Here is a 12,886-nt window from a genome sequence, read left to right as displayed (position 1 = left end):
TGAAAGCGATGGAACGGTAGAAGAGGAAATGAGATAACAAGGTGTAGAACTGGATGAACACAGCAGGCCAAACAGCATCATAGGAGCAGGAAAGCTGACGTTTCAGGCCTACTATCTCTAGAAGAGGAAATGGGAGGTTTTACCCAGCTGAAGTTTCTACTTTCAACATAGTGCATGAAAGAGAAAGATAAGTGTACGAAAGGTCAGAGTCAACAGAATGAGATGTTGTGAAAAGGCAGGGCAGGGGATAATTACAAGGATAGTTTGGTTGAAAGGTATTGGAGCAATATAAAGCTAAAGACAAAGATTTCAAGTGTGAGGTGTTGAGACTGGTGAGCTGCAGCCTTGAACTGCTGCAATCCTCAGGAGTAGGGACACCCAAAAGGCAGTACTTTTGGAAATAGAATTCCAGGATTTTTGACTTGGCGGCTGTGAAGGAACAGCAGCATATTTCAAGTCAGGATGATGTATGGCTTGGAAGGGATCTTGCAAGTAGTGGCATTCCCATGCATCTGCTGCCATTATCTTTATAGGTGGTAGAGGTCACACATCTGAAAGATACTGTTAAAGGAGGATTAATGAGTTATTACTGCTGGGGGTGTTTTAGATGGCGTACACTGCTCTGTGCACTGAACAAAATGAGTATTGAAGATCATAGATTGGGTGCCGATCAAGTGGGATGTTTTTCCTGGATAATGTTCAGTTTCTTCATTGTTGTTGCAGCTTAAGCCATCCAGGAAAATGCAGAATTTTACATCACACTTCTGACTTATACCTATAGATGTTAGAAAGGCATTGGGAGAGAGGTGAGTTACTTGCCGTAGAATTCCTAAATTCTGACTTGGTATAGTAGCTACACTATTTATATTGTTGGTCCAATCAGTTTCAAGTCAATGGTAACCTTATAATGTTGAAAATGGGGGATTCAGTGATGGTAATGTCATTTGATGTCAGGGAGCGATGGTTAGATTCTCTAATTGTTGGGAATGGTCGTGGCCTGGCAATCGTGTGGCACATGTATTACTTGCCACATGTCAATCTAAGCTTGGAATTTGTCCAGCTCTTCCTTCATATGGATATGGGTTGTTTGAGATCTGACGAGTCACAAGTGATGTTGAATGTTGTATAATTATCAGTGAACTCCCAGTTTGATCTCACAATGGAGAGATGGTCATTAATGAAGCAGTGAAGTTAGTTACACCCAGGACATTACCCTGAAGATTCTTGAAGAAGCGAGTTCCACATTTTCACTACATTTTGTGTGAAAGAAGTGCTTCCTTATTTCCTTCAAGAATGGTCTATCCCTAATTTTAAAGTTATGCCCACTTGTTTTGGTTTTATCCTACAAGAGAAAATAGCTGATTTGTATTTACTCTGCTGAATTACTCTATCACTTTAACCATTTTGATTGGTAACTCCTCAATGCCATATCAAGGGAAGACAAGCTAAATTTCTGCAATGTGGCCTTATAAATTAATCTTTCAGGTTTGGACAATCTCTGCTGTCCCCTTCTAGGACCATGGCATCTTTACTGAGTCTGGGTGTCCAAAACTAAATGTAGCACTCTTAATAAAGGTTGCATCAAGGCACATTACAATTGAAACATCACTTCTTCATATTTGAATTCTATTTTGAAATAAAGACTTCATTCCAATCATATTTTAATGTTTTTTTTGTGCTGATTATGCATAGGTATACTTAAATCTCTTTATTTGTTCAGAGCTCCAGGTTTTTCACCATTAAGAAGTGTTCTAATATTTTTTGCAAATCAAAATTTTATTAAGTAGCAGTAAGTATTTGTGAATCAAATTATATCTCCATCACAAATCCCAATGTGCTTTAGCTTTGCTCACTGTGCAACATTCATACAACTTTCTGTTCACATTCACTCAGTTTATTCTGCTTCCTAACTTAGTGTTACCTGCAAACTCGGATATGCAACTTTATTCCTTCATCCAAGACACTGTATGTATAGAAAGCGGAGGCTACAATACAGCATTCTGGGAACACCACTTGTCACATCCTATCAATAAGAACAACCTATTATCCATTTTCATTAGTTTACAGCTTCTGACCGAAAGGTACCTCCCATTCCATGTAGTCTTATTCTGTTTTTAAGCTTTTGCAAAACCTTCTGGATGTCCATACTCAATATCCATATTGACCATCTAATCTAGCTACCTAATTGGGAGCTACCTAAGTCACTTTGCGGTATTGGGGCTTGGTTGGCATGTAGGGAATGAAGAACATAGGGAATGACTGTATGTCATAAGTTGACATAGCACTGGAATGGAGTATATGAGGCACCATGAGGAATGATAAGGGAATAGAAATTAGTGTAGTATTGTCATCGGAGATATGAGGGGCTATAGTGAGTGGGTACAGGGTGAGGTGGTGTGACGATATGGACATGGGGCATAACTGCTTTTATTAAAACTGAGATGAAGTCCAGAGAACTGAAACTGACCCTTTGAACCAACTCATTTTAGCACGTGCCTGGCCCGTGGCCACCTAGGATCTTTCCCACAGCTGCCTTCCCTGTCCAATAAAGTAAACAATTTGCTGTGAATGCTGCTTTAAATCAAAAGCAGATCTACCAAGTCAGGAAACTTCTCATCATGAATTGCCAATCTCAGTATAAAAATCTAGCCTTTGGATTTTCCAGGGCATGTATTGGTTTTCTATCATATCAAGTAGGTCTTTATATACCTCCTGTAGGTTTTTCCATGTAAAATACTGAATTGTTGATGTACAGTCTGCTTTCCATCACTGGACTTTGGTAATTCATTTCATGTATGCCATCAATGGACCATTTAAAATATGAAAGGAGATGCACAAGGGCAACTGTCATTGAAAATAGTATTTGGGCAGTTTGATGTTGGGCAGCTATTTTTGATAGTTCATCTTAAGTGTTGTGTAACTTAACAGTTGCTGATATTGAGAATGTATTTTTTCTTATGATCTCTGTGGGGGGATTAAAACTCCCAAGCTTCCTCACCTCACCACTGTATTGTTACCTTTTAAAGACACATATGCAGCTGTGGAAAGTTGTTCACTCACCCATTTGAATAGTATAGTTCTATAATGGTACAGAAAGGATAGCAAGAATTTGACCTTTATTGGCCAAGGATTAAGGTAATCATCCAAAGCTTTTGCTGTCAAAGAAGAATTTTTCAAAAATAGCTCTGCTTAATTCTTGTGGTGAATGGGGATGGGTTTTGTCCCCATTTAAATGTATTTTCAGTGGATTCATGTCATTTAGACCTTTACTTCTTGGATTAAATTTATGTATGTCTCTGACATTCTTTACAACAGCATTGTCCTTTCCATTGATAGGAGAGCATTAATGTGCTAACTAGAATTGTGAATATCAAGTATTTGAAGGTGTCATCCAAAATTGACGTCATTTCACAGAGCACTAAAAAGTCCTTTTCATTTACTTATTCTTCTTCTAAGATTAATCCTGCCTGTAAAAGTAATCATATAAAGGTTAATTTCAAATAGAATACAATAAGATTGTAGATTGGATGTGATCAAGAATATTTATAGCTGCTGATGTTTCCTTGCTCTTTCTTTTGTTTACAATCTGAATCTTAGTTCTCTTGAAATCTGATTTACCTTATTTCATTTTCTCTGTGATGTGTGCACTTGCTGTTTTGTGTCTCACTTGATCTGGAATCCTCCAAACTTCTGCTTGAAAATTCTCTGTCTCAAAATAATGTTTGATCTATCTCCACTCATCCTTGATGCTTGCCTTTATTATTCTCTCCCTTTATCTCTTTTTCTAGATGGCTCCCTTTCTTTGTGTCTGTTTATCTCCATTTTCTGATGTCTCCCTTTCTTTCTCACTCGTATGTGTTGGAAGACTTAACTTCCTCAGCTACACCATACTGTAAATCAAGAGAGATGGCACTGAGAGCCTACACTTCTTCCAAGGTTTTCAGAAATCAGTATTGTTTCAGTATATTTCAAGAGCTTACTGCCTGTTTTGGAGATTCTGGATGGATCAGGTAAGTACTTATTCACATTTTCCTTTCCAAGCTGATTTCTAATCTCCTTTCCTCTTCTTCTATCTTTTCACAGTTAATAATGCCATATTCACCAGATTTTAGTCAATGCTGCATGAGACCATCCAAGTGATGATTCTCCCAATAATTTTCTGTGGTTCTATAGATAGAAATTGTCTGCTTCTTATTAGTGTGGGTATAATCAACATTTATACACAGGATATATACTTCTGTGTCATTTTATCTGTGGTGCCCCTATTCATCCTTCAGTGGAATGTGCATCATACTATTCTGAATTGTTATGTTATGTATCAGAGAAACATTCATCAATGACCTCTCATTAGCTTAGGATATATATGGTACCGGAACTATCATTTTTGGATACTTGATAAAACAGAATTAATATTATTGTGCCTCTTTTGGACACCTCTGAAACATTGAAAATATTGGGAATTCCTAATGATTCCAGGTTGAAAGGTTTTAATTCAGAATTCTTGCTGTATTTTAGATTATCGATATGAGAAATAATTTATTTACGTAATTGTGAAATGCAAACATGAATGTCAGTATAAAGTCCTGTGCTCTGTTTATTATTACACAGAACAGTAAAGTACAGGAACAAGTCCTTTAGCCAACCACGATGCCATTCTAAACTAATTCCATCTACTGCAAATGGTCTGTATTCCTCTATTCCCTGCCTGTTCATGTGACTGTCTAAATGCCTTTTAAACATTGCTATCATCTTTACTTCTCTCACCTCCACTGGCAGCACATTCGAGGCATCCACCACCCTCTAGTTTTAAAAAGGGCCCAGCAATTTCTCCCCCCACCCTAGTTTCCTTCAGTATCTTGGGATTGGGCTCTAAGGTCTTATCTACTTTAATGCTTTTCAAGACATGCAATGCCTCCTCCTTAATGTTGACATGCCCCAGAAGATGCTCCTCCTTAATTTTACCATCATCCATGTCCTTCTCCTTGGTGAATACTGATGCAAAGTACTCATTAAAGACCTCACCTACTTCGTCTGGCTCCACACATCAATTCCTACACATAGCTTGCAGACTTGAACTCGCAATGTGTTTACTTAGGCAAGAGTACGATCACTGAACTAAACTGTTAGCGGTTAGCCTAGACCAGAGAATTAGAATTGTAAAATATTCCAGTTTTCTGTCTGAAACAAACTGCACTGCAAGTAATTTTGGAAAGTAATGTCTGTACTTTTAGAATCACATCCATTGTGAGGTCACACTCAGATACAGGTCTTGAGCACATATTGTGCAGGTTACATTTGAATAGGTCTCATTTGAGACCACATCATTGTCTTTGATTGAACTACTGCCCTACAAAGTTCATCTATCTGCCGGTAAGGTAACCATCCATTTCTACATTACGTTTGTTATGTCCATTGTCAACTTAGCAAAATTTAATGTCAGTCATTTGTTTAACAAGTTGTGGTGTAGACACTCAATCTTCCTGCTTTACACAGAAAGTGTGAAAGAGGGGATGGTCTCCACATATACCTTCCAGCAGGAATCAAAATGGAAATCAGTGTGACCTGCAGAGTATTATGCATATTGTGAAGGTTTCAAAGTGATTTTGCAAAATGAAAAACACAATACATTGTTCCTCCATTAGTATGATCGTGCTCAGATTCTGAACAGAACTGACAATTTTATTTTTAACTAAGTCTCAGTTCTTAGTTGGTCACATGACACATTTCCAGCACAGTACAAACCAAAAATGCAGCCGACTGACAACTACCAAAGCATTCCCATTGAATGAAACCCATCCTAGTCATCTGAAATCTTGCAGTCTCAGTGAGAACATGTTCTGCACTGAGGAACAGTTGTAGATTTCGACAATGGCACACCTACTGGTTGATTGTGAACAACACCAATCACAACCTGATAAATGGGTCAAATGGTGATGTCTCTGAAAATCTAGACAACCCTCAATCAATTGGGAGAAGGCCTGGGAAGATGTGCCCATTTGCTTGACAGCTCAAGTAGAGACTATGGCCGTCCAAATCAAATCATATATTAATTTCTCATACACTGAACTTCTGCCCTAGGCGATCCATTCCTAGTAGCATCACAACCACTATCACTTCATGAGCAAATCTCATTGAACAGATTCTTAACCTCGGCATTAAACTATAACCACTTTTCTAGATGTATGAATAACAGTAGCACAGTACCAGCCTATTTATTTTACCTTTCGTACTGTAGCCATGTGAATGCAAATCAGCTTTTATTTTTCAAAACACAGTGTTTTTTCTTTATGTCACTGAAGTTTGTCTGATTATCAGGTTGCAAATGTGTTCAGCAAGAGAAAGAAAAACAGTCATTTCCTTCCTGATATTCTGGCCTCCAAGGATAATGTCTGTCAATTTAGAGTTGTCAGCTGGAATATAATTAATATCACAATTAAGTAAAATCAACCTGTTCAGACATGTAATGACACACCATCACTACAGGTGGGACTTGAACCTACATCTTCTGCCCCTAAAACAAGAGCCCTTGAGGTATCCCTTTTGCAATAACCTGTCCTTAAGCAACACTTCAGTAGTGAAAAAGGCAAGCTTGGTTATCAGCTAAATACGACAACATTGTTTCAAATCCAGATGAATTGTGCTCAGCCACTAAAAGTACATTATCTTAGAGAATAAAAGAGTTCATTAAATATCTTTCTGCCAATCTAATAAATAAAAGATTTAACTTAATGACTCATCAGTTAATTATTGGAGGTAAAGGAAAATTAGACAGTAAATTTAAAATATGCACCATTGAAAAGACAGTGTAAAAAATTTGGAGTGTGAAACATGAGTAAGGTAAATTTCCAATTGCACACCCCTGGCACAAGTATATTGTCTGTCAAATTGCATTTCAGGGTGTATACAAGTGGGTGATTTATCCTAATGGCCCGGAAAAGCAAGAACTAAAAGAAAGGGCCATAATGTGAACGAAAGCACTGCATTCCATTGTTGGAAACCTTTCTTTTATGAAATAGAAGCATAAAAAATAGGAGCAGTACTAGTCTATTCAGCCCTTTGAGCCTGCTCTGCCATTATTATGATAATGGCTGATCATCCTTTCAATAGTCTGTTCTTGCCTTTTCTCCCCATATTTTTTGATCCTTTTTGCCCCAAGTGCTATATCCAACTCCTTCTTGAAATCAAACAATATTTTTGGCTACAACTGCTTTCTGTTCTAGCAAATTCCACAGGCTCACCATTCTCTGGGCCAAGCAATTTCTCCTTATCTCAGATCTAAATGATTTACCCCGTATCCATCAACCATGGCCTTTGGTTCTGGACTCTACTACCATCAGGAAAATCCTTTGTGCATCTGCTTTGACTGATCCTCTTAGAATTTTATAGGTTTCTGTGAAATCCTCCCTCATTTTTATCAACTCTGATGAATATAGCCTAACTGATTCAACCTTCTCACAGTGAGTCACGTATCCCTAGTATCAGTCGGGTAAATCTGTGCTGCAATCCATCTATAGCCAGAACATTCCTCCTCAGATAAGGAGACCAAAACTGGTCACACTGTTTCTGATCTGGTCTCACCAAGGCTCCGAATAATTGCAGCAAGACAATGCTGCTTCTATACTTGAATCCTGTGTCTGAAGGCCATTTTTCTTCTTTACCACCTGCTGCACAAGCATGCTTACTGATTGGTGTATGGGGACACCCAGATCTTGTTGCATGTTTCCTCTCTCAATTTATAGCCATTCAGATAAAAATGTCTTCCCGTTTTTGATACCCATGATGTGGAGATGCTGGTGTTGGATTGGGGTGGACAAGGTCAAAAGCCACACCACCAGGTTATAGTCCAACAGGTTTATTTGAAATTACAAGCTCTGAGTGTTGCTCCTTCACCAGACTTTACCTGACGAAGGAGGAGCACTGTGAAAATTTGTGATTTCAAATAAACCTATTGGACTCTAACCCATGTTGTGTGACTTCTGACTTTGTTTTTGTTACCAAAGTGGATAATCTCACACTTATCCTCATTATACCGCACCTTCCATGCATTTGCCCACTCACTCAGCTTGTCCAAATTACACTCTTCATCCTTCTCACAGCTCACCCTCCCTGCCAGCTTAGCGTCATCTGCAAATTTGGAGAAATTACATTTAGTTTAAATCATCTAAATCATTAATGTGTATTGTGAATAGGTGGGATACCATTTTTAAACCCTTTATTCCTTAATGGGTATCAATAGCAAGGCTACCATTTGTTGGCCTGCGCCTAACTGAGTAACTTGCTAGGCTATTTCACTTCAGAGTCAATCATGTTGCTGTGGGTCTGGAGTCACCCAGCTAAGGTGACACTTGCCTTGCCAAGGCATGTGAGGCCAAGTACTGGAAATTGAAATTAGAATAGTTAGGTGGTTATTTTTGACCACTGCAGACTCAGTGGACCAAAGGGTCTGTTTCTGTGTTGTAAACCACTATGACTAAGGATGGCAGCTTTCTTTCTGGAAAGGACATTCACAAACCAGATGGGTTTTTATGACAATCAGTGATTGTTTCCTGGTCATATTAATGAATCGTCTGCTGCCATGACGGCATTTGATCCCATGTCCCCAGAGCATTAACCTAACTCTTGAATTACTAGTGTAATTATATTACCTCAGTGCCATCATCTCTCCTAATTTGACCAGCAACATTTCATAAATGATTCATTGAAAGCAGTCATTCTAACCACTTAGCAGGAATGTACAAACAGCCTTTGGAATGTATTAGAAATGCTTGGCAACATTTAATTAATTTATTTTAATTGCTATGGAGTTTTTCTACACTTTTGTGTCATCATTGTGAAAATAAATATATTTTCTGCCATATTTTTCCAGCTGACAAAAACAATTCCCTCAGAATTTTTACATTGGGCACATTGTAACTTCAGAATTTTTTGCTTTGGCTATTCTGAGCAATAAATTCAATGAAATGAGGAATGCTGCCATAGTTTATTCAACAAATAGTTCATTCACAAATAGTTCATTCACTCATGCTGTCCACTGTGGTTGAGTCAAAATTTTATTTGACCAAAAGCCACTTTTAAAAATGTGACTTGGCATCATATCACAATTACATAAATTACTATTAGTGGTAATATATGAATGCAATGCAGTTGTATTCAGTATTCTTTTTCCTGAAGATGCAAAAACACATTTATTTTAAACCCGACACGAGAAGAATCTGATGTAGATAAGTTAGACTATATGATAATATGTTTAATAAATTTGATCCTACAGGTTTCAGAATTACAGAACTATCCAAAGTCAGTGTTATTTATTTGGTGCAGATCAGTTAATTCGACAATTTAGACACTCGTCTATAAGTGGAATAAATTTCCTCAAAGGTGTTAGTCAATATTGATTAACTTTGTTAATATTTAGTTCTGTAATGTGACCCCTATTAATTGTAATTTGTCTGCAAATGATTGTTGACAAAATCATTGCTTAAAAATTCTTCAACTCTTTGCAGACAATTGTCAGGAAAACACTACAGCAAATTTAAATACCTTGTCAATTGGTTTACAATAGTCAAATCATTTCAATAAAAGCAATGTGACTGATGGGTACTTTATCACTTCAAGTGAGTTGGAAGTTGAGTTCTTGAATAGTTGATATTTTGGTACCAAAAATAACAAAAAAAGACTTATACCTTTCATCCCTTTTCTCTCATTGACCGTCCCTGCTCATGTCTGCAAATATTGCATCGCATCCTCCAGGTACACATGACCATCATTCACATGTGAGTTTGACAGGAATATCAGCAGTCACACTGTCTGTGGAGCGAAATTGAGCCTGATTCTGTCCACTCAACACAGACATGCTATCGGCAGGGAATACTGGATAGCAATCAGGAATCAGAACATTGCTCTGAATTTCATTTCCCTCACTCATTTCAAAATTTCAAACAGTCTTCCTGACTTGGAAGATATATGCTATCGGGAACAGTCAGACCCTTGAATTGTTCTGCAAAAGTCTCACTTGAATATGCATTGATGCAAGCATGAATGTGTCCATCGATTTGGTGCTGATGAAAAGGTTGTGTGTTGGTGAATTTCATCTTATGAATATGTTATTCATCAGCATGACTTTGCTGTGCTTTTTTGCAGAGGGCACAGGAAGACTCTTCTTTGAATTCTACCGGCTACTTCATGACACCAGACCGAAAGAGTGGGAAGACAGGCCTTTCTTTTGGTTATTTGAAAATGTTGTTGCCATGGGAGTCAATGATAAAAGGGATATTTCACGTTTCTTGGAGGTAGTATTTAAATTCAGTCCAACTATATTGTTTCAAGCCTATTCTAGGCATTTTACAATGATGTGATACTGATGGTAGCACTGTGGTATGAGGTGTTTATAGCTCTCATTAATGAAGAAAGAATGCAAAGTCAGCTTTGGCTGAGTTGATTTTTGTTGTGTGTATGGGCAAAGGTAAATGAAAGCGGCTGCAAATGATTATGATTTGTATTAATGTGCTCATTTACAATTTTGGTTCTGTATGCAAAAAGGTAAAGTAGAAGTAAAGCCGCCATAGTCCTGGAGGAATAGGGCTGTGCTGTCATGAGAAAGAGATGACTGGTAGTGGTTTAACCTAAAGATCACCATGCGTCAGACAAGGAGCAAGGTTGAGGTGAGACCTTGGTGATGACCTCAGCCAGTAAAACTGCATTGCATGAATATAGAGAAAACTCCAGTGTAAGTAACAGCAATCTTGACACACTGGCCAGTAAAAACTTAAGGATAGATAACCCTGGTTAGATGTTGCATGCTGACTTGTGGGTCGAAAAACCTGCTTGCCTACTGTTATTCATTGTAAGCAAAGTGGCCTGGAAGGACAATTGGCTACTTTTAAGAAAGCAATTACTCTACTAATTTTATTGTTTAAAAATTAATTTGCTTTATTAATGTATTGATAGGAAAGGAAATTTATTTCTTCTTAAAAACTACTCTTGCAATTCATATGTGGGGGAATGTTATTCAGGAGCGTACTATAAATAACACTGATACTTGGATGAATTCTGCCAGTAAGGAAAAGCCTTCATCTCTCACCTCTTGCTTATACTTTCCAAGGGAAATTACTGAAATAATTTCCTCTATTAAATGACATATTGGTCATTTGTTTTATGCAGAAGATTGACATGCTACTATTCATCTTACTGGCTCCGGTAAGAGACTGAGGTAATAAAAATCAAATGGATTATCATTTTCATAGTTAGTTGCAGAATTGAGCCTGTTGTTTAGCTTGGCTGCAAATCTTCTTTATGCTTTTCCCCATCTCCTAAATAACTCAAATATAGCAGAGGCCTGAGAAGAATAATACTGTGGAAAATGGGAATGGTGAAGGCTGACAACAGGCCCTACAAAAAAAAATCCACTATTCACAACCCTACTACCTAAGATAATGTAGGTGCTAGTTTTTCTTTTTCTGCACCAACAATTGCAACATAAATTGTGGAAGGAATTTAATGTCCTTTCTCCTGGCAGGTTTGGTGGCAGGTGTGTTTTTCCTGGGGCAGGCAAGGGAAGGGATCCCACTGCCATCCCACATCTTCTCCTATAAATTTGGAAAGGAAGGCCTCCAGCTGGCCGCCATGCCTCATTGTCAATTATTTGCCCCACTGAGGGCCTTCATTCACCATGACTGGTTTTCAGTCAGAGACAGCAGGTATCTTGTGGGAAGCCCACAAAGCAAATCCTGCTAAGACGGTTTGCTAGCTGCCAGGAGGGTTCCATTATTGGAAACTAGTGCCAAATTGGGTGACCACCATTGGGACTGGAGAAGGGAAACATTGTTGAGAGCCAGCACTTGCTGCTATCCCCTACTCCTGCAGTCCCACATCGAGCCCCCAATCACTTGTGACCTGGACCTTGGGTAAATACATTGCCAACAGCATTCATCTCTCCCTCAATTACACTACTGAGCAGTGCTTAGCTGACAGTCTGTGAACAGCTGGCAGCTATCAGGGAATGATTTCTCCGGGAGAAATGATGCCCAGCCAAGTGTCTGAATTCAGTGTGCCTCCTCGAAAGGAGGTGATTGCAACCTCTTGATGGCTTTCTAGGTGGCTGGATGATGAAACCCATTTTACCTCCTTTAAATTCTGAAAGCATTTTTGCTGAAGAAACAGAGCTGGAGAGTCTGGCATAGCCCAATTTCTGGTCACCAAGGAAGAAGAAAGAACTAAGGCAAGGCTAAAGAATTGAGTTTAATTAACATCTTATGTTCATCTCTAGTGCCGTACATTCTGATCTGGTCTCAATGGAAATCGGAGTGTTGGGGACAGAAGCAGTTGCCTTTTACCCTGGTTTTCCTCTTCTCCAGGCCTGGTGTGTGGATAGGTTTTTCTGTGTGTGTCCACCTCATTCCCAGGCTAAGGATTCGCATTCTCCCTAAAAGACACTCTCTTTTGTTCTCTCTTGCACACACCACCCATTTCTTTACCTCACTCCCTTGTACACACTGCCCCCTCTCCCACACATAAATTCACTCTCTCTTATTCCCTCATACACAATCCCCTTCACACATAATGCCTCCCACTCTTTCTCACTCACTGACTATCCCTCTCTCATACTCACACTATTTCTCTCTCACACACTTGCACGTATTCTCTCAATTACTTATCTCTCCCTCAAAAGTCAAAACAATAAATTGATTTTTTTTGTAAATTTACATAAATATTGGAGTCCTGTGTACAGTTCTGGTCACCACACGAGAGGGAAGGTGTGGAGGCTTGGAGAGGGTGCAAATGAGGTTTATCACAACATGCCTGGGTTTGAGTGCATTAGCTTTGAGGAGAGGTTGGACAAACTTGCATTGTTTTCACTGGAACTTCGGAGACCGAGGGCAACCTAGTGGAT

At 38.7% G+C, this 12,886-nt stretch overlaps 1 protein-coding gene across 4 annotated transcripts in view; it reads left to right on the top strand.

The window, feature by feature from the left end:
• Positions 1-12,886, top strand: part of dnmt3bb.1 (DNA (cytosine-5-)-methyltransferase 3 beta, duplicate b.1) — a 284,103-nt gene that overhangs the window by 223,136 nt on the left and 48,081 nt on the right. For 3 of the 4 annotated variants that reach the window (XM_059652779.1, XM_059652780.1, XM_059652778.1), the window contains one exon: positions 10,138-10,286. In XM_059652779.1, the coding sequence (XP_059508762.1) occupies positions 10,138-10,286 (149 nt within the window). Of the gene's footprint in view, positions 1-10,137; positions 10,287-10,536; positions 10,834-12,886 lie in introns of those variants that run through there. The other variant, XM_059652781.1, reaches the window with a different exon arrangement.

The sequence above is a fragment of the Stegostoma tigrinum genome, chromosome 19 (assembly GCF_030684315.1).
Source record: "Stegostoma tigrinum isolate sSteTig4 chromosome 19, sSteTig4.hap1, whole genome shotgun sequence".
Lineage (NCBI taxonomy): Eukaryota > Metazoa > Chordata > Chondrichthyes > Orectolobiformes > Stegostomatidae > Stegostoma > Stegostoma tigrinum.
This window is presented reverse-complemented; position numbering and strand designations above follow the sequence as displayed.